Here is a 21,845-nt window from a genome sequence, read left to right as displayed (position 1 = left end):
ATACTCTCTCAATTCAATTCAATTCAAGGGGCTTTATTGGCATGGGAAACATGTGTTTACATTGCCAAAGCGAGTGAGGTAGATAATATACAACAGTGAAATAAACAATAAAAATGAACAGTAAACATTACACATGCAAAAGTTTCAAAACAATAAAGACATTACAAATGGGGGGGGGCGCTAATCCAGACAGGAAGACCACGTCAGTGACTCAACCCACTCAAGTGGCTCACCCCTACTAGGGACGGCATGGAAGAGCACCAGTAAGCCAGTGACTCATATATATATATAAATATATGGACAAGCAATGTCAGAGCTGCATAGACAGATACAGTAGAATAGGATAGAATACAGTATATGAGATGAGTAATGCCAGATATGTAAACATGCAGGAGATCCATGAAGGAAATACAGTGATGGTGCTCAGTGACGTTGTTGCAAATGGTGGGTAAAATGGTAAAACGTTTGAGTTCATTCTGTCCATTATTACATCATTACATCAAGTGTTCCAATGGTAAAACGTTTGAGTTCATTTTGTCCATTATTACATCATTACATCAAGTGTTCCAATGGTAAAACGTTTGAGTTCATTTTGTCCATTATTACATCATTACATCAAGTGTTCCAATGGTAAAACGTTTGAGTTCATTTTGTCCATTATTACATCATTACATCAAGTGTTCCAATGGTAAAACGTTTTAGTTCATTTTGTCCATTATTACATCATTACATCAAGTGTTCCAATGGTAAAACGTTTGAGTTCATTTTGTCCATTATTACATCATTACATCAAGTGTTCCAATGGTAAAACGTTTGAGTTCATTTTGTCCTGGTCACTTTGTCTACTGTTTATTGCCACGTTGGGATGCAACCTTTGTTTGTTGTCATTTAAAAAAAAATTAATAATAATAATTTTACCCCCGTTTTTTCTCCCCAATGTGGATCTTGTCTCATCGCTGCAACTCCTCAATGGGCTCAGGAGGCGAAGGTCGAGTCATGCGTCCTCTGAAACATGACCCGTCAAACCGCGCTTCTTAACACCCGCCCGCTTAACCCGGAAGCCAGCTGCACCAATGTGTAGGAGGAAACACCGGGCGACGCTTGGCCAATTGTGTGCCGCCCTATGGAACTCCCGATCACGGCAGGTTGTGGTACAGCCCGGGATCGAACCCGGGTGACGCCTCTAGTGACGCCTCTAGCACTGCCATGCAGTACCTTAGACCGCTGCACCACTCGGGTCTATAGTGACACCTCTAACACTGCGATGCAGTACCTTAGACTAAAAGTGGAATTTTGACATTATTACTGTTATATCAACACACTTAACACTCCCAACACTCCCAACTATAATTCTCTTTGGTACCGTAGACATCTAGTGACCACTTGATTCCATGTGACCAAACATTTCTGAGGCTGAGTCTCAAATAGTCGCCTGTTCCTTTTAATAGCCGGGCAATAGCACACATAGCAAATACATTTTGGGTCTAAATTAAAGGAGCTACAATTATAGTTTAATTACATGTTTTAAATAAAATGTCCATAATATCTGCATTAATACGAACGAGCTACAAAAATCTCTGAAACTGGAAACACTTATCTCCCTCACTAGCTTTAAGCACCAGCTGTCAGAGCAGCTCACAGATTACTGCACCTGTACATAGCCCATCTATAATTTAGCCCAAACAACTATCTCTTTCCCTACTGTATTTATTTATTTATTTAGCTCCTTTGCACTCCATTATTTCTATCTCTACTTTGCACATTCTTCCACTGCAAATCTACCATTCCAGTGTTTTACTTGCTATATTGTATTTACTTCGCCACCATGGCCTTTTTTTGCCTTCACCTCCCTTATCTCACCTCACTTGCTCACATTGTATATAGACATATTTTTCTACTGTATTATTGACTGTATGTTTGTTTTACTCCATGTGTAACTCTGTGTTGTTGTGTGTGTCAAACTGCTTTGTTTTATCTTGGCCAGGTCGCAGTTGTAAATGAGAACTTGTTCTCAACTTGCCGACCTGGTTAAATAAAGGAGAAATAAATAACACATAATAATACAAAAATGTAGGAGCAGTATAGACCTGGTCTGTTCATTATATACATCTACATGATGTATTGTTACACCATGTAGGAGCAGTATAGACCTAGTCTGTTCATTATATACATCTACATGATGTATTGTTACACCATGTAGGAGCAGTATAGACCTAGTCTGTTCATTATATACATCTACATGATGTATTGTTACACCACGTAGGAGCAGTATAGACCTAGTCTGTTCATTACTGTATATACATCTACATGATGTATTGTTACACCATGTAGGAGCAGTATAGACATAGTCTGTTCATTATAGACATCTACATGATGTATTGTTACACCATGTAGGAGCAGTATAGACCTAGTCTGTTCATTATAAACATCTACATGATGTATTGTTACACCGTGTAGAAGCAGTATAGACCTAGTCTGTTCATTATATACATCTACATGATGTATTGTTACACCATGTAGCAGCAGTATAGACCTAGTCTGTTCATTATATACATCTACATGATGTATTGTTACACCATGTAGGAGCAGTATGGACCTACAGTAGCTAGCTACTTATTTAGATTTAGTTTGACTTAATGTAACTGCCTTAAATGTGCTGTAGTAACCATTTTTTATTCGCACTAATCAATCAACACATTCCTGTCTTTGTATGTCTCAATATAATGGTATTATTTAATTACATCCATTTACAATAATCTTTGTCTGAAAATAGAATATGATCCTCAACTGCGTTTCCCCTCCAGTCAGCAGACGGCGATGTGCGTCTTTCAGGCGACGCTGCCAGCGTGACGTATAATCTAGTGGACGGTTCTTCATAAACAGCTCGTCAACCACCTCAGTAGCTTGCTAGCCAACATAGCCGAAAGATTCAAGCTATTTATACGCTTTCGGTGTATATTACCTACTGTGTTTAAGACACACGTAGGTCGTATCTACTTGTTAACCTATTTAATATTACGTTATTTTGTATTAGTCAGCTATAGTAGCTGACTGGTTAAATTAGCACTAGCCTAGTCGCTAATGATAGCTAGCTAGCTAACATCCCCGAACATGAGCTCCCTAAACTTCTCCCCTCTCGTTGAAGAAGAGGAGGTCTGCTGGACGGAGAAAGGAGGTCTGTGGCTGAACGTTGTCGTGAAAGAGGAGGAGAAAGAGGAGGCTGTCACAGTAAAACAAGAAGTAGAGGGTGGGGCTGTTACAGTGAAAGAAGAGGAAGACGCGTTCAGAGTGAAAGAGGAGGAGGATGTTACAGTAAAAGAAGAGACGGATGAGAAAGAGGAGGATGTAGTTTTAGGTGTGAAAGAAGAGGAGGTTGGAGATCTGTTTAACACCAGTAAGTACCGTCTCTGCAGTCGTTGAACCAATATGCAGTAAAGGGGTTCTACACTTTAATGTTGTTCTGTAGGAATGGCTGAAGCTTCACTGTAACGTGTAGAACATCAAGAGTGGACCATCAACAAAACGTTAACAATTGATCAAATGCATCCAATGACAATGCCTGAAATACTGTAGTCCTCAATATCTCCTATTAGATTAGACCAATATGTAGTCTTAAAGGGGCAATCAGTAGTTGTTACATACAATTTGGGACATACATTAATGATATGTACCCATTGTTTCTTGAAGAATTCACTTATAAATGCCTCATGAGCTTAGTTCAACTGTCGTACCCCATCAGAACCCAATATATAAGCTTATATTATCTCCAATGTTTATCAGTAAATATTAACAAACACTGTATATCCTCTAAACATGGTTAAAACTAGAATGTTGATATCATGGATCGTTGCATTTCTCCAGCACCATCCCTCAGTTTTTTACCGAAACGGGCAGGAAGTACGCTTTGTTATTGTTTCTACTGCTGATTGCTGCCCCCGTTACTCCTCAAGGTACAAGGACTGTATGTTATTTTCAGAGGTAGACTGGCTCTGGCAGCTAAAATAGTCAAATATTCCATCTAAATGTGAATCCATTCTCAATTGCGATACATTTCTGGAAACATGAATCGCTGTACTTTCATATCAATTGAGAATAATTTGCCATCCAGGACCTCTATAACAGGCGTGTCAGAGGAAAACCCATCCAGGACCTATATAACAGGCAGAGGAAAGCCCATCCAGGACCTATATAACAGGCGTGTCAGGGGAAAGCCCATCCAGGACCTCTATAACAGTCAGAGGAAAGCCCATCCAGGACCTATATAACAGTCAGAGGAAAGCCCATCCAGGACCTATATAACAGGCGTGTCAGAGGAAAGCCCACCCAGGACCTATATAACAGGCGTGTCAGAGGAAAGCCCATCCAGGACCTCTATAACAGGCAGAGGAAAGCCCACCCAGGACCTATATAACAGGCGTGTCAGAGGAAAGCCCATCCAGGACCTATATAACAGTCAGAGGAAAGCCCATCCAGGACCTATATAACAGGCAGAGGAAAGCCCATCCAGGACCTCGATAACAGGCGTGTCAGAGGAAAGCCCATCCAGGACCTCTATAACAGGCAGAGGAAAGCCCATCCAGGACCTATATAACAGGCAGAGGAAAGCCCATCCAGGACCTATATAACAGGCAGAGGAAAGCCCATCCAGGACCTATATAACAGGCGTGTCAGAGGAAAGCCCATCCAGGACCTATATAACAGGCGTGTCAGAGGAAAGCCCATCCAGGACCTATATAACAGGCGTGTCAGAGGAAAGCCCATCCAGGACCTATATAACAGGCGTGTCAGAGGAAAGGCCATCCAGGACCTCTATAACAGGCGTGTCAGAGGAAAGCCCATCCAGGACCTATATAACAGGCGTGTCAGAGGAAAGCCCATCCAGGACCTATATAACAGGCAGAGGAAAGCCCATCCAGGACCTATATAATAGGCGTGTCAGAGGAAAGCCCATCCAGGACCTATATAACAGGCAGAGGAAAGCCCATCCAGGACCTATATAACAGGCGTGTCAGAGGAAAGCCCACCCAGGACCTATATAACAGGTCAGAGGAAAGCCCATCCAGGACCTATATAACAGGCGTGTCAGAGGAAAGCCCATCCAGGACCTATTTAACAGGCGTGTCAGAGGAAAGCCCATCCAGGACCTATATAACAGGCGTGTCAGAGGAAAGCCCATCCAGGACCTCTATAACAGGCAGAGGAAAGCCCATCCAGGACCTCTATAACAGGCGTGTCAGAGGAAAGCCCATCCAGGACCTCTATAACAGGCAGAGGAAAGCCCATCCAGGACCTCTATAACAGGCGTGTCAGAGGAAAGCCCATCCAGGACCTATATAACAGGCGTGTCAGAGGAAAGCCCATCCAGGACCTATATAATAGGCGTGTCAGAGGAAAGGCCAAGTGACTGGAGTATAGACTGTTAGAAGTATAGACTGTTCTCTCTGCTACCGCACGGCAAGTGGTACCGCAGCGCCAAGTCTAGGACCAAAATCCTCCTCAACAGCTTCTACCCCCAAGCCAGAAGACTGCTGAACAATTCATAAAATCACCACCGTTGCCCCCTGTATATAACCTCCACACTGACTCAGTACCGGTACCCCCTGTATATAGCCTCCACACTGACTCAGTACCGATGCCCCCTGTATATAACCTCCACACTGACTCAGTACCGGTGCCCCCTGTATATAGCCTCCACACTGACTCAGTACCGGTGCCCCCTGTATATAACCTCCACACTGACTCAGTACCGGTGCCCCCTGTATATAGCCTCCACACTGACTCAGTACCGGTGCCCCCTGTATATAGCCTCCACACTGACTCAGTACCGGTGCCCCCTGTATATAACCTCCACACTGACTCAGTACCGGTGCCCCCTGTATATAGCCTCCACACTGACTCGGTACCGGTGCCCCCTGTATATAGCCTCCACACTGACTCGGTACTGGTGCCCCCTGTATATAGCCTCTACACTGACTCGGTACCGGTGCCCCCTGTATATAGCCTCCATACTGACTCAGTACCGGTGCCCCCTGTATATAACCTCCACACTGACTCAGTACCGGTGCCCCCCTGTATATAGCCTCCACACTGACTCGGTACCAGTGCCCCCTGTATATAGCCTCCACACTGACTCGGTACCGGTGCCCCCTGTATATAGCCTCCACACTGACTCGGTACCGGTGCCCCCTGTATATAGCCTCCACACTGACTCGGTACCGGTGCCCCCTGTATATAGCCTCCACACTGACTCTGTACCGGTGCCCCCTGTATATAGCCTCCACACTGACTCGGTACCGGTGCCCCCTGTATATAGCCTCCACACTGACTCTGTACCAGTGCCCCCCTGTATATAGCCTCCACATTGACTCTGTACCAGTGCCCCCCTGTATATAGCCTCCACATTGACTCTGTACCGGTGCCCCCTGTATATAGCCTCCACACTGACTCGGTACCGGTGCCCCCCTGTATATAGCCTCCACACTGACTCGGTACCGGTGCCCCCTGTATAAAGCCTCGTTATTGTTATTCTCATTGTGTTACTTTTTATTATTACTTTTTATTTTAGTCTACTTGGTAAACATTTTCTTCTTCTAGAACTGCACTGTTGGTTAAGGGCTTGTAAGTAAAGCATTTCACTGTAAAGTCTAAGTTGGTGTCTTGACGGATTTGTAAAAAACGGTTTGTCATAAAACACTATACAGTGGGGAGAAGAAGTATTTGATACACTGACGATTTTGCAGGTTTTCCTACTTACAAAAATCCAGAAAATCACATTGTATGATTTTTAAGTAATTAATTTGCATTTTATTGCATGACATAAGTATTTGATACATCAGAAAAGCAGAACTTAATATTTGGTACAGAAACCTTTGTTTGCAATTATAGAGATCATACGTTTCCTGTAGTTCTTGTCCAGGTTTGCACACACTGCAGCAGGGATTTTGGCCCACTCCTCCTCCATACAGACCTTCTCCAGATCCTTCAGGTTTTGGGGCTGTCGCTGGGCAATACGGACTTTCAGCTCCCTCCAAAGATTTTATATTGGGTTCAGGTCTGGAGACTGGCTAGGCCACTCCAGGACCTTGAGATGCTTCTTACGGAGCCACTCCTTAGTTGCCCTGGCTGTGTGTTTCGGGACGTTGTCATGCTGGAAGACCCAGCCATGACCCATCTTCAATGCTCTTACTGAGGGAAGGAGGTTGTCGGCCAAGATCTCGCAATACATGGGCTCATCCATCCTCCCGTCAATACGGTGCAGTCGTCATGTCCCCTTTGCAGAAAAGCATCCCCAAAAATGATGTTTCCACCTCCGTGCTTCACGGTTGGGATGGTGTTCTTGGGGTTGTACTCATCCTTCTTCTTCCTCCAAACATGGCGAGTGGAGTTTAGACCAAAAAGCTTTATTTTTGTCTCATCAGACCACATGACCTTCTCCTATTCCTCCACTGGATCATCCAGATGGTCATTGGCAAACTTCAGACGGGCCTGGACATGCGCTGGCTTGAGCAGGGGGACCTTGCGTGCGCTGCAGGATTTTAATCCATGGTTTTCTTTGTGACTATGGTCCCAGATCTCTTCAGGTCATTGACCAGGTCCTGCTGTGTAGTTCTGGGCTGATCCCTCACCTTCCTCATGATCATTGATGCCCCACGAGGTGAGATCTTGCATGGAGCCCCAGACAGAGGGTGATTGACCGTCATCTTGAACTTCTTCCATTTTCTAATAATTGCGCCAACAGTTGTTGCCTTCTCACCAAGCTGCTTGCCTATTGTCCTGTAGCCCATCCCAGCCTTGTGCAGGTCTACAATTTTATCACTGATGTCCTTACACAGCTCTCTGGTCCTGGCCATTGTGGAGAGGTTGGAGTCTGTTTGATTGAGTGTGTGGACAGGTGTTTTTTTGTAAAGGTAACGAGTTCAAACAGGTGCAGTTAATACAGGTAATGAGTGGAGAACAGGAGGGCTTCTTAAAGAAAAACTAACAGGTCTGTGAGAGCCGGAATTCTTACTGGTTGGTAGGTGATCAAATACTTATGTCATGCAATAATGCAAATTAAAAATGCAAATTAATTACTTAATCATACAACGTGATTTTTTGGATTTTTGTTTTAGATTCCTTCACTCACGGTTGAAGTGTACCTATGATAAAAATTACAGACCTCTACATGCTCTGTAAGTAGGAAAACCTGCAATATCGTCAGTGTATCAAATACTTGTTCTCCCCACTGTATATATTTAAAAAAAAATGTTGCTGACACCCCTCCCCAGAGGTGTCTCATTATTGGGATTCATTGCTGATTCCTACCTGTAGCTCACTATGAGGTGTCTAGTGATAAAGGTTAAGGCAGGGCTTTCGACTCTGTCAATCACCACATTCTTATCGGCAGACTCAACAACCTTGGTTTCTCAAATGACTGCCTCGCCTGCTTCACCAACTACTTCTCAGATAGAGTTCAGTGTGTCAAATCGGGGGGCCTGTTGTCCGGACCTCTGGCAGTCTCTATGGGGGTGCCACAGGGTTCAATTCTCTGGCCGACTCTTTTCTCTGTATATATCAATGATGTCGCACTTGCTGCGGGTGATTCTCTGATCCACCTCTACGCAGACGACACCATTCTGTATACATCTGGCCCTTCTTTGGAAACTGTGTTAACAAACCTCCAAATGAGCTTCAATGCCATACAACTCTCCTTCCGTGGCCTCCAACTGCTCTTAAACTCTAGTAAAACTAAATGCATGCTCTTCAACCGATCGCTGCCAGCATCCGCCCGACTAGCATCACTACTCTGGACGGTTCTGACTTAGAATATGTGGACAACTACAAATACCTAGGTGTCTGGTTAGACTGTAAACTCTCCTTCCAGACTCACATTAAACATCTCCAATCCCAAATTAAATCTAGAATATGCTTCCTATTTCACAACAAAACCTCCTACACTCACGCTGCCAAACATACCCTTGTAAAACTGACTATCCTACCGATCCTTGACTTCGGTGATGTCATTTACAAAATAGCCTCCAACACTCTACTCAGCGAACTGGATGCAGTCCATCACAGTGTCATCCATTTTGTCACCAAAGCCCCATATACCACCCACCACTGTGACCTGTATGCTCTCGTTGGCTGGTCCTCGCTAAACCCACTGGCTCCAGGTCATCTATAAGTCTTGGCTAGGTAAAGCTCCGCCTTAACTCAGCTCACTGGTCACCATAGCAACACCCACCCATAGCATGGCCTGTTTATTGCCTTACCTCCTTACTCCATCACACTGTATATATATTTTTATATTGTGTTATTGACTGTACTTTTGTTTATCCCATGTGTAACTCTGTGCTTGTTTTTTTGTCGCACTGCTTTGCTTTATCTTGGTCAGGTGGCAGTTGTGAATGAGAACTTGTTCTCATCTGGACACCTGGTTAAATAAAGGTGGGGGAAAAATGTAATTAAAAATACATTTAAAAAATCATAACTTTATTGACAACACCCAAATAGATACTGTCATTAATGCGATTCTTTAATAATTAAACATATTTCTTAATACTGTAGCAAACATTATATTACACAGGACATTCAAACGAGCCTTACAATTATAATCCAAAGTAGTGTGAAATGCACTCATAAGCAACCTGTAAATGGAGGTTACTCCCCTGAGTTTTCCCCCATTCACATTCAGAAAAAACTGAAAAACTAAAATCTTTGCTCAACATTTTTGCTCTAATCAGATATAGTACATCCATAACTATCGGTTTCCTCATTACCAGATATACTACATCCATAACTAGTGGTTTCCTCATTACCAGATATACTACATCCATAACTAGTGGTTTCCTCATTACCAGATATACTACATCCATAACTAGTGGTTTCCTCATTACCAGATATACTACATCCATAACTAGTGGTTTCCTCATTACCAGATATACTACATCCATAACTAGTGGTTTCCTCATTACCAGATATACTACATCCATAACTAGTGGTTTCCTCATTACCAGATACACTACATCCATAACTAGTGGTTTCCTCATTACCAGATACACTACATCCATAACTAGTGGTTTCCTCGTTACCAGATATACTACATCCATAACTATCGGTTTCCTCATTACCAGATATACTACATCCATAACTAGTGGTTTCCTCATTACCAGATATACTACATCCATAACTAGTGGTTTCCTCATTACCAGATATACTACATCCATAACTAGTGGTTTCCTCATTACCAGATATACTACATCCATAACTATCGGTTTCCTCATTAGCGGGGAGGAGTTTCTACAACCAAATTGTATGTTCATCGCCCTCGTTCCTCAATTTTAGGAAACACAGAAAGGGCCCTATATTGGAGACCAAAAGTTGTCAGGCACACTGCTTAGAGTTTCAACAACATGAATAACTTATTTCTAGCCTACAATCATCGATGTTACTACTAATGTGAAAACAAGACAATATATGACTATTCTTGCTCAATTTAAGACAATTGTCAAATAATTTTAACATTCATTACAGACGTCAATTGTTGTACAACATCATGGCTACACTGTTGGCATCACCTTTTACAGTGGATTTCCACTGTTGTTGGCCTTTAATCATCTGACTTTGTTGTTCACACAGGAGAGATACGGGACTATCGTGGATCCTCTGGGGAGCCTCAACAACCTCATGATGCTGAAGAGGCAGAGAAGAGTCTCTCCAGATCAGAACACATCAATAAACACCTGCAGAGATCCACAGGGAAGAGAACTCACTGCTGCTCTGACTGTGGGAAGAGATTCTCCTCCTCATCAGGCATTAAAACTCATCAAATGATCCACACAGGAGAGAAACCTTATAGCTGTGATCAATGTGGGAAGAGTTTTAGTCAATCTAGCTCTCTGACAGTGCACCAGAGAACACACACAGGAGAGAAACCATATAGCTGTGATCAATGTGGGAAGAGTTTTTGTCAATCTAGCTCTCTGACAGTGCACCAAAGAAGACACACAGGAGATAAACCTTATGGCTGTGGTCAATGTGGGAAAACTTTTTGTCAATCTAGCTCTCTGACAGTGCACCAGAGAACACACACAGGAGAGAAATTGTATAGCTGTGTTCAATGTGGGAAGAGTTTTGGTCATTCTGCTTCTCTGACTCAACACCAGAGAATACACACAGGAGAGAAACCTTACAGCTGTGATCAATGTGGGAAGAGTTATGGGCAATCTAGCCATCTGACTCTACACAAGAGAACACACACAGGAGAGAAACCTCATAGCTGTGATCAATGTGGGAAGAGATACTCTAGTAAAATATCTCTGATCAAACATCAGAAAATACATGGAGTTGTTTCATGATATCAATGAATAAATGTCACAATGTAGAATATTGTAGTAGGAGTATTTTAATGATGTCACAATGTAGAATGTTTTAACATTGTAGTAGGAGTATTTTAATGATGTCACAATGTAGAACACTAAACGTTTGTTCCCCGTTCAATTGATTTCAACATGATATGGATATTAGCCTCAGGGGGAAAATCCAGGCTCTGAATTGGAAGAGTACTATTTATGTGATTTAACAAAATTGTCAACTGGAAACAGGGCAGCAAAGTTTGTCTCCAGAGCGTTTTAGAGGATATTACTATTGAACTATGAACCCCTTTAATAACCAGACCTTCATACAAACTTGCTCTGGTCTGAATTCTTGACGGATTCACAACGGGCGGCCTAAGCGGCATCTAGTCCATCTGCTGACTGGACGCAGGTGAGGAAAGGTGAGGAAAATTTAAAAAAAAATTCAGACAACAAGTTAAAGTGTAGGAAGCAGACCTCAGTGATGTTTGGTTTGGCTTCCACTGGCCCCCTTTCTGTTCTGTTTCTCACCTGCACCTCCATGTGTTGGCACCTCCCAGTCAGATGGGCTTCATGTCCCGCCTCTTCTACAGACCTAACTCTTATTGGTTTGTCACGGCTGACCAGTTGATTCAGCAGCTGAACTCTAAGGGAGAGACCACCTGAGTGGTGGGTTGCAGTCTGGGGGTGTAGGGTGGAAGCTGTCTCTGTGTAACAGGGAATTCCTGTCCGTCGGCTTCCTGTATAGGTCTGTGCTAAAACCAACCCCCTCCCTCTTAATCAAAATGTCCAGATAACTTATTTCATGCGCATCAAAGGTGAGGGTGATTTTCAGATGTTCACTGCTTGTATTGATGAAGGAGTGGAATCGATGAAGTTCCTCTGCTGTCCCCTGGAATAGAAGGAACACGTCATCAATGAAGACTTTTACAGAGCCTGATGAGGTGCTAGAATGGATTGTTAGGGCTGACAATCACATTCTTCTCTAACAACCCCACATACAGATAGGGATAATTAGAGTATATTTTTAAACTACAATGACCATAATGCACTGCGTGCCTACTTGTCTTGTCTGTTTATTTTACACCTGCTACGTAAAAGAGACAGAAGAATGTATGGTGGTCAATGCTATCCGGGATCCTTGGGACATCCCTACCCTAAACCCTACCTTAACCATTTTAAATGTCAACTTCAATTGGCTAGAGACGTCCCAAGGATGTATCTCTACCTGAAAATACATGATCTAAGTGTTTGATAGTTTGTATTCAGCAGTCATAAAGACATATTTACTTTAATGAACTACGAAAATAGTGATTTTGTCAGACAGCATAGACAGCAGCTCTACACTTTATTGACTGACTGATCCATTCATCCTTCCATCCCTCCTCAGCCTTCCTCTCCTCTGAAGACCCAGTGAGGGTGGAGCTCAGTCAGAGAGCTGTTGAGGGACTGGTTAGGAAGAACACTTCTACAGCCAGAGAGGTGAGAGGTCACGCATGGTTTAGATGGTAAATATTTATGTCCCCTTAGTGGTTCATCACGTCAGCTAAAGGGAATATGTTCCATCATCTATGTTTATTTACATTAGTGCAAATTGTCCACAGATATTGGTGTAATTTCTCACCCCTTTTGGCTGTATGAAAGTTAATTTCCTCTCAGACACACACATTTGTTCTTTGTTATTATTAAGGTCATTTGTGTCAAATGTACTTTTCCCCACTCATTCACCCCACCTCTTTACGTTGCTTATTTATATTCAGTGAACTGACTGCATCCAGACTATGTCAAAGGCCCATCCTGGTAGATCTGAACCGAATGCAGCTTGGAGTGATCAGATGACAGAAGTCACATTTAGGTGCCAGGTGTAACTGAGGCCATAGATGTTCCAAATACATTACTTTTAATGTTTTATATAATATTACGAAATGCGTTTATTTCTGTGTTGCAGGGGCAGTGAAGAAATGGAACAGCAAGGCCACAGAACATGACATAAGCAGAGCTGTGGGAGACCACCTCAAGCCCCTGGTAGAGCCGGGGGTGGTGTTTACCACTCCACCAGCAGAGCTGTGGGAGACCACCTCAAGCCCCTGGTAGAGCCGGGGGTGGTGTTTACCACTCCACCAGCAGAGCTGTGGGAGACCACCTCAAGCCCCTGGTAGAGCCGGGGATGGTGTTTACCACTCCACCAGCAGAGCTGTGGGAGACCACCTCAAGCCCCTGGTAGAGCCGGGACACCTTCCTGTTCAAGTGAGCACATCACAACAAGGTGAGTCCAAAAATGTATTGGATGCTGCTCTATAAATGATGTACTATGCCAGGGAGATGTGTATACTGTAGCTAAGAAAGTAATACTAAGTGTATGTTGTGTAGTCTTCAAGGAATACCTAGGATAAAGCAATCCTTCTGCCCCCCCCCCCCCCTTAAAAGATTTAGATGCACTATTGTAAAGTGGCTGTTCCACTGGATGTCATTAGGTGAATGCACCAATTTGTAAGTCGCTCTGGATAAGAGCGTCTGCTAAATGACTTAAATGTAAATGTAAATGTAGTAAGGTGTTAATAGACCATGTGCCTCACACGAATAATTTGGTCCCTTTCCCCTCTCATAATTTAGCCTACTGCTCTGACTTGGTGCTGCACATGTAGACTATAGCCTTTAGAGAAATGTCATCATCAAATATTGTAAGAGCTTTCAAAGTCTGCTTACATAGAGTTATGACTTGGTGTACAGGGAGAATACTGTAAGAGCGGCCCATAATCAACATTTCTAAAGTGCTGAACTAACGGTTATATTGACTGGGTCCGTACAGCTCTCTCATTAATGTCTTCATCAAAATTACGGATTGCCTGTAGTCCACTTGTTGTCCCCTTATGCCATAGTTTGTACATCTCAACTGTCATTAGAAACCACATTTGTTTAAGCAAGTCAGCCATATCAGCTATGTTTTTTAAAAAGGATTCACTCCATGGTGCTGAAAAGAAAGCTCTGCTGTTGGGATAGCTTTATGTCGACCCTAACAGTTTGTGGGCACCGTTTGTCAAAGTTATAGTGCAATTAATGTATTGTTTAGTGTTGTGTTGTGTAGTGGCTTTGCTGGCATTCATCTAAAACATTTTGGGGGAGTTTTCCCCACCAAGATGTACATGCTGCAATCACCACTGGGTGAATTATAACACATCAACCCTGTTACCTATAGATAGACAGTCTAGAAATCTTTAAACAATTGACATTTGTTTGGTAAGCTTGCATTCCATTCCCCCTGTCACATGGGCATCTATGGTTGATTCTAAATGAAATAGTCAACTCTGTTACAGTCAACCCTGTCACTTTATTTGGCACTTAATAGGCACTTGCTATAGTATGTATTTTTTTTAACTTTTGAGATGGGAGAACATGTGTTTTATTAAGTTGAACATGTGCTCTTTATGACAGAATGTTAGAATTAGGTGAAATAAAAGTTACACTCCCCAAAAGGTGCTCAACTGGTGGAATGACCCAAGTACTGAACTGGAGGTGGGAGAGCTAACGATGCGTCCACTGTTGCTCTCTCCTCAGATTCTTAGAGAAGCTATTTCAATCTGATATTTCTCCTATGGTCTAAAATAGATGTGTATAGAGGACTCCTCTCTAATATAACATGTCACACATTGTAGCAAACTGATGCAATGTTAGGTGTCTCATTGAAAGTCTAACATCTACCATGACTACTGGATGTTTCAATTCTAATGAAATAACAAAACAATCCACACCGTAACAACAATATTGTTTTTTAAATGTAATGCTTTTATTAAAACGTAAAACTTTAATAACAAAAAGGACATCGTCAAACATCACTGGCCTGACTTGAGTAGCTCTGCCCGGGGATGGAGCCAGCAGCTTAGCTGCTACCGGTCCGGTCCAGGCTACCTGCAGACCTCCTCCCAGACCTCCTTTTCAGCACCTCCCCTTAACAGGTGAGGTGGTGGAAATGATCAGAGTTGCCTTCAACTTGAATAAAGATAAGAAACTCTGGCTTGTGGAGCCACTGATCTGAGGGGAGGACTTCTGTTTAAACCATTTCCATTTTTGGGATATTTTCTAGGACAGTAGAGGTGGTGAGCAGAGATGAATTTAATTAGGATAAAGATGAGAACCTCTGCTCTGGGGAGGAGAGTCACTGACCTTCGATGGTTTGTTGCCTGATAAAGAGGATACTTGCTGGCTTGAGGAGACGATCATGTTTTGTGGAGGAAATGTGGCTTGATGACTTAAAGAGGAGGAGGAATTATTGGGCGACACTTTTAATGACCAATGTAACCTCAGTGGAACTGTGGCTTCTTCGAGTTCCAGCTCTAGGCAGACAGCAGGTCAGGAATGCTGTAAGACATCAGAGACAGGTAAGTATCTATATATTTACATGTTCCAGCTCTAGGCAGACAGCAGGTCAGGAATGCTGTAAGACATCAGAGACAGGTAAGTATCTATATATTTACATGTTCCAGCTCTAGGCAGACAGCACGTCAGGAATGCTGTAAGACATCAGAGACAGGTAAGTATCTATATATTTACATGTTCCAGCTCTAGGCAGACAGCACGTCAGGAATGCTGTAAGACATCAGAGACAGGTAAGTATCTATATATTTACATGTTCCAGCTCTAGGCAGACAGCACGTCAGGAATGCTGTAAGACATCAGAGACAGGTAAGTATCTATATATTTACATGTTCCAGCTCTAGGCAGACAGCAGGTCAGGAATGCTGTAAGACATCAGAGACAGGTAAGTATCTATATATTTACATGTTCCAGCTCTAGGCAGACAGCGGGTCAGGAATGCTGTAAGACATCAGAGACAGGTAAGTATCTATATATTTACATGTGTGTTGCATGTACACTAAACCCTCACATTTGGATAATGTCACTTTTTAAAGTGACAACATATATATTAACAGTGTAAAACATGAATAGATGTTTAAACATTCTTTACCCCATCTTAATTCTCTTCCAGATGCCTGGCCTTTTCTTGTTCTTGGAGGTTGGCTCTGATGTTTCAGCCTCTTCTGGAGCTTCTAGCTGCTGGCTGTCTGGCCCCCCCTGTTGGTTCTCTGCCCCCCCCCTGTTGGTTCTCTGCCCCCCCCCTGTTGGTTCTCTGGCCACTCCTGCTGGTTCTCTGAACTCCCCTCCTGGTTCTCTGCCCATGCCTGTTGCCTCCTTGGCCTTTCCTGGTGGTCATCTCCAGATCCAGTGGGCTGTGTTGTCTCCAGATAATCGTGGCTGTGTTGGGTGGTTAGACACCGGGTGTTGATTTGAGCATCAGCCTCCAGATTCATCTGCTCCAGGTAATGTCCCTTCATCTTCCCCCTCTCCTCCTTCAGTTTCTGATGAGTTTGTTTTTTAAGCAGGGACTGCTCTCTCCACTGCTTATTAAAATCCTCCATCTTCTTCCTTCTCTTCTCAGCCTTCAGCAGCTCCTTCCTCTTCTCCCTCTCTCTCTCTGCCCGTGTCATAGTGGCTGTTAGCCTTGTGTGTCCAGGGATGGCTGGTAGGGGTGAAGAAGTAGAGTTCACATTCAACTTAGGGATCTGGTATCAACTTAAATGTAATGGACACAGGGAATGAAGAATAGAAAACACAATTTAATCTCAATGATTCTTTACTCTTTTCAGTTGAGCAAGGCATGGAATTTGTCAATAAAGTGCAATAATTCCCGAATTGACCCTAAGTTGAACATGAGTCCCGAATGGCACCTATTCTTTGTATAGTGCCAGGGCATATGTGATCGCTTAGGGCCGCATGGCCACTAGTAGGGCATATGTGATCGCTTAGGGCCGCATGGCCACTAGCAGGGCATATGTGATCGCTTAGGGCCGCAAGGCCACTAGTAGGGCATATGTGATCGCTTAGGGCCGCAAGGCCACTAGTAGGGCATATGTGATCGCTTAGGGCCGCATGGCCACTAGCAGGGCATATGTGATCGCTTAGGGCCGCAAGGCCACTAGTAGGGCATATGTGATCGCTTAGGGCCGCATGGCCACTAGCAGGGCATATGTGATCGCTTAGGGCCGCAAGGCCACTAGTAGGGCATATGTGATCGCTTAGGGCCGCAAGGCCACTAGTAGGGCATATGTGATCGCTTAGGGCCGCATGGCCACTAGCAGGGCATATGTGAACGCTTAGGGCCGCATGGCCACTAGTAGGGCATATGTGATCGCTTAGGGCCGCATGGCCATTAGTAGGGCACATGTGATCGCTTAGGGCCGCATGGCCACTAGTAGGGCATATGTGATCGCTTAGGGCCGCATGGCCACTAGTAGGGCATATGTGATCGCTTAGGGCCGCATGGCCACTAGTAGGGCATATGTGATCGCTTAGGGCCGCATGGCCACTAGTAGGGCATATGTGATCGCTTAGGGCCGCATGGCCACTAGCAGGGCATATGTGATCGCTTAGGGCCGCATGGCCACTAGTAGGGCATATGTGATCGCTTAGGGCCGCATGGCCACTAGCAGGGCATATGTGATCGCTTAGGGACGCATGGCCACTAGTAGGGCATATGTGATCGCTTAGGGCCGCATGGCCACTAGTAGGGCATATGTGATCGCTTAGGGCCGCATGGCCACTAGTAGGGTATATGTGATCGCTTAGGGCCGCATGGCCACTAGTAGGGCATATGTGATCGCTTAGGGCCGCATGGCCACTAGTAGGGCATATGTGATCGCTTAAGGCCGCATGGCCACTAGTAGGGCATATGTGATCGCTTAGGGCCGCATGGCCACTAGTAGGGCATATGTGATCGCTTAGGGCCGCATGGCCACTAGTAGGGCATATGTGATCGCTTAGGGCCGCATGGCCACTAGTAGGGCATATGTGATCGCTTAGGGCCGCATGGCCACTAGTAGGGCATATGTGATCGCTTAGGGCCGCATGGCCACTAGTAGGGCACATGTGATCGCTTAGGGGCGGATGGACACTAGAAGCCCCCGGATCCCCCCAAAACACGTTTTAGTGTGTGTTTTAGGAACTCTTTCTGGGTCTCTACTTAGTCTTGAGAGTTAGACTAGTAGATGACACAACTCTATCTGGGTCTCTACTTAGTCTTGAGAGTTAGACTAGTAGATGACACAATGTACCATTTAAACACGTGGTTGTTACATCAGCAGTATGTTTCTTGTTATGTCAGTCAGTCACTCAATTAGCCATGTCAGCTAACATATTCTTTACACTGTAGTTTTATATTGAAACAATGATGCAACATGATGACTGGTGTGTAACTGATGTGTGTAGAGGAGACTAAAGAGGATGATGTCATAAGCAGAGGGAAAACAGGTCTTACCTATGTGGACGATCTTATAGCCCTCCTCAGCTTCTCTCTGATAGGTTCTCTCGATCTTCTTGAGGTTCCTCTTCTCCCACTTCTTATTTATCCAGCCCACAGCTCTCCTTCGGATACTTTTATCAGGTGGGAGAATGTCCTCCTTGTCTTCTTCCTTTTCCTCCTCCTCCTCTAAGTCACCCCTCTTGTGCTTTTCAAGGAATTCCCTTCTTTCCTCTTCCACCATCTCCTCTCTTCTGTTTGCCTCTATTATCTCTCTCTCTCTGATTAAAGCTAAATGGCCTTTAACGGCTCTCTTTCTCTCCTCCTCTCTCTCTTCCTCTCTCTGCCTCTCCTCCTCTCTTAGTCTGAACATTTCTTTCTGTCTAGCAATTTCAATCTCTTGTTTTTTATCCTGCTCCTCTTGTTGTCTTGCCCTCTCCTGTTTTCTTTCCATCTCCAGTCGTCTTTCCTCCTTCTCCCTCCTGATTTGTTGTCCTCTTTCTATGTGTTCTCGTTCCCCCTTCAACACTTCTAACCTTCTCTCTTTACGTCTATTGAAGACTTCCCGTGCTTTTGCTTTAACATTCACTACTACATGTTTCTTCATGCTTACTTCCTTTGCTCTCTCTTCTCTTTCCCTGTACTCTTCCTCTGCTTCCTTAATCACTTCATGCTTGTCTTCCATCTCTCTCTCCTGTTCTATCTCCAGTTCATTCTGTCCCTCAATTTCCCCCAAAATATTTTTCTGCCCCTCCTTTCTTCTTCCTGCTTCCTCCCTCTCTCTCATGATCATCTTTTCTTTCTCCATCTCTTTCTGTTGCCGATCTTTTAATTCCATCTCTCTCTGATTCTCATTGTCTTTCTCCCTTTCTTTCTCCTTCTCCATTTGTTTTTGTCTCTCCTCTTGTTGTTGTCCTCTGTGTATCTCTTCTATCTCTCTCTGTGTATTGTTCTCCCTCTCTCTTTCCTCCTTCTCCATGTCAATTTGCTTCTGTTTACATCGTTCTTCTTCATTCTCTCTTTCAATCTCTCTCTGTCTCTCTTCTTCTCTTTCCATATTTTTCTGTCTCTTCTCCATTCTCTTCCTTTTGATCTCTCTCTGTTTCTCTTTTTCACTCCCTCTTTCTTCCTCTTCCATCTCTATGTGCTTCTGTTTGTGTCTCTCCTCTTCTTCTTCTCTCTCCATCTCCTTCTTCTTCTCATCTTCTTGTTGTCTCTGTTTTGGTATTTTCTCCATTCTCTTTCTTTCTATCTCTTTCTGTTTGTTGTTCTCACCCTCCATCTTCTCCTTCATGTCCATTTGGTTCTGTTTCCATTTATATTTGTCTGTTTCCATATTTTCTAATTCTATCAGCTGTTCCTTGATTTTCTTGAAGACTTCCTCCAATTCAGACGTCTTTTTGTCATTGATGAGGGCTGTCTCCATCTCCATCTCTCTCTCCACTCTATTTTTCATCTCCTCTTCACTTCGTCTCCAATCATTTTCTCTTTCTCTGTCTCTATCAAATGTTCTCTCTGGTTCAGTCTCGTCTTTCAATCTAATCTCTTCTTTCATTCTCGCAACCTCTCTGTCTAACACTAGTACATTTTGGTTAACCTGTTTCACTCTCTCATTCTGTCTTCTATACGCTTCTTTCGCTCTTTCAAATTTGATTTTGTATTGCATCTCTTTTGTTGTCATATCTTTTTTCAGTCTCTCAACCTCTCTCTCTAACTCTTTCACCTTTTCGTTAACCAGTTTGACTTTCTCATTCTCTGCAATACGCATGTCTCTTTCTCTTTCAAATATGATTTCCTTTTCAGTCTCTTTCAATCTCTCAATCTCTCGTTCTAACACTTTTATCGTTTCTTCTGCCTGTTTCACTTTCTTCTTCATTTCTTGTCTTTCCAATTCTGCTTTTCTCTCCCTTTCCATCTCCCTTTCTTTCTCTTTTTCCCTCTCTCTTTCCCTCTCTCTTTCTGTCTCAATAGGTTTGTTGTTCCAGGCCAGTCTTGGTCGCTGATCCTCCATGACTTTCTGCCATAGCCTCAATCTCTCTATCTCTTGCTTAAATTTAAAAGGTTAAATTAGTGATAATCTATGACCAAGACATACTTTCAAAGCATTTGCAGAGAATGATACATAGAAATACAACTTAGACCTAGGTAATTGAATCAAACACTGAACAACATCAACAGCAGGGTCATTTTGATCAATTCATCTGGACAATTCATTGTCAATTAATGTATTGACATGGTTTGAAAAAATTACGAGACATTTTATGGAATCAATTATGTCCAAAATGTGTACAAATACAAACACACAACTAGCTTGCCCATTCAGTTAGGGGTTTGAGAAATTCCCGTTGCAATTTAATGTTGCCTCTGATGTTTATGCTTGTAGAAATTACTACTACAAATGATATTTCACTAATGCAATTATTTACAACCTGCACAGATACAGTTGTCAACAACAACAACAGTAATGACGTTAATAAGGAAGTGGATATTCAACCGGCAGAAGAAAGGTGTAGGGGTTGAGATAAATGATGGTTAGGTTTAGGACCTAGGGTTGGGTTATGGTAAAGGCTAGGTATAGTTTCAGTGAGGTTAAGGTAAGGGTTAACGTTTAGGAAAGGCATAAAAGTTAACATTGGGTTAGCATACTGCCGCCATTCATTTTCATCCGGGTGAATATACACTGCCTTTTAATAATAACAATGACATGTCTTACGTGGGCCAGTTGTAGGTCCACCATCAGCAGCTCCAGCAGTTGTTTGAGTCTGTTGACTTCCTGCATTTTTCTCTGGTTCTCCCATTCTGTGGCTCTCTCTGCCTCTCTCTGTCTCTCTGCCTCCCTGTGTCTCTCTGCCTCCCTGTGGCTCTCTGCCTCCCTGTGGCTCTCTGCCTCCCTCTGGCTCTCTGCCTCCCTGTGGCTCTCTGCCTCCCTCAGTCTCAGGATCTCAGCCTTCCACTCTTTCATAATACCCCTTTCTACTTTTCTTCTCCTCCTTTCATCTTTCAAAAGGGCTCTGAGATGGTCTGTCTCAGACTGTAGTTGTTCAATCATCTCGTTTTTCTCCGTTCCACCATTCCTCTTCTTCTTTTCCTCCTCCCAGAGGCACACTTGAAGTCTGTCCATCTCCTTCTTCTGATTTCGGATCGTTCGATCCTTCCCCCTCAACTCAAGCATGTGGGCTTCCTTCTCTGTACAGGTCTTCTTCTCTTCCCTCAGGAACTGA

The 21,845-nt window shown here is 43.5% G+C and overlaps 2 protein-coding genes across 2 annotated transcripts; one reads left to right on the top strand and one right to left on the bottom strand.

Annotated features, from left to right (window-relative positions):
• The first annotated feature begins 2,836 nt into the window (after positions 1 to 2,836).
• LOC129839931 (zinc finger protein 239-like) lies at positions 2,837 to 11,365 on the top strand. The gene is made up of 2 exons (XM_055907655.1): positions 2,837 to 3,394; positions 10,618 to 11,365. Exons 1-2 carry the CDS (start codon positions 3,112 to 3,114, stop codon positions 11,334 to 11,336), a joined length of 1,002 nt encoding a protein of 333 aa, XP_055763630.1. The 5' UTR covers positions 2,837 to 3,111; the 3' UTR covers positions 11,337 to 11,365.
• A 5,013-nt stretch (positions 11,366 to 16,378) lies between these two features.
• On the bottom strand, positions 16,379 to 20,953 carry LOC129839205 (trichohyalin-like). Its single transcript, XM_055906513.1, has 2 exons — positions 18,643 to 20,953; positions 16,379 to 16,848 (listed from the first exon to the last, which is right to left on the bottom strand). The coding sequence occupies exons 1-2, from the start codon at positions 20,633 to 20,635 to the stop codon at positions 16,379 to 16,381; spliced, it is 2,463 nt and encodes an 820-aa protein (XP_055762488.1). The 5' UTR covers positions 20,636 to 20,953.
• Positions 20,954 to 21,845: the final 892 nt, after the last annotated feature.

Source organism: Salvelinus fontinalis, chromosome 40 (assembly GCF_029448725.1).
Source record: "Salvelinus fontinalis isolate EN_2023a chromosome 40, ASM2944872v1, whole genome shotgun sequence".
Lineage (NCBI taxonomy): Eukaryota > Metazoa > Chordata > Actinopteri > Salmoniformes > Salmonidae > Salvelinus > Salvelinus fontinalis.
The sequence above is the reverse complement of the archived record's forward strand: the minus strand, read 5'-3'. Positions and strand labels throughout refer to the sequence as shown.

Coding starts and splice junctions, on each gene's coding strand:
- LOC129839205 (XM_055906513.1), bottom strand. CDS start 20,635: ATGGAGGATCAGCGACCAAGACTGGCCTGGAACAACAAACCTATTGAG. Junction 16,849..18,642: donor CTATAAGATCGTCCACATAG/GTAAGACCTGTT, acceptor CACCCCTACCAG/CCATCCCTGGACACACAAGG.
- LOC129839931 (XM_055907655.1), top strand. CDS start 3,112: ATGAGCTCCCTAAACTTCTCCCCTCTCGTTGAAGAAGAGGAGGTCTGC. Junction 3,395..10,617: donor TGGAGATCTGTTTAACACCA/GTAAGTACCGTC, acceptor TTGTTCACACAG/GAGAGATACGGGACTATCGT.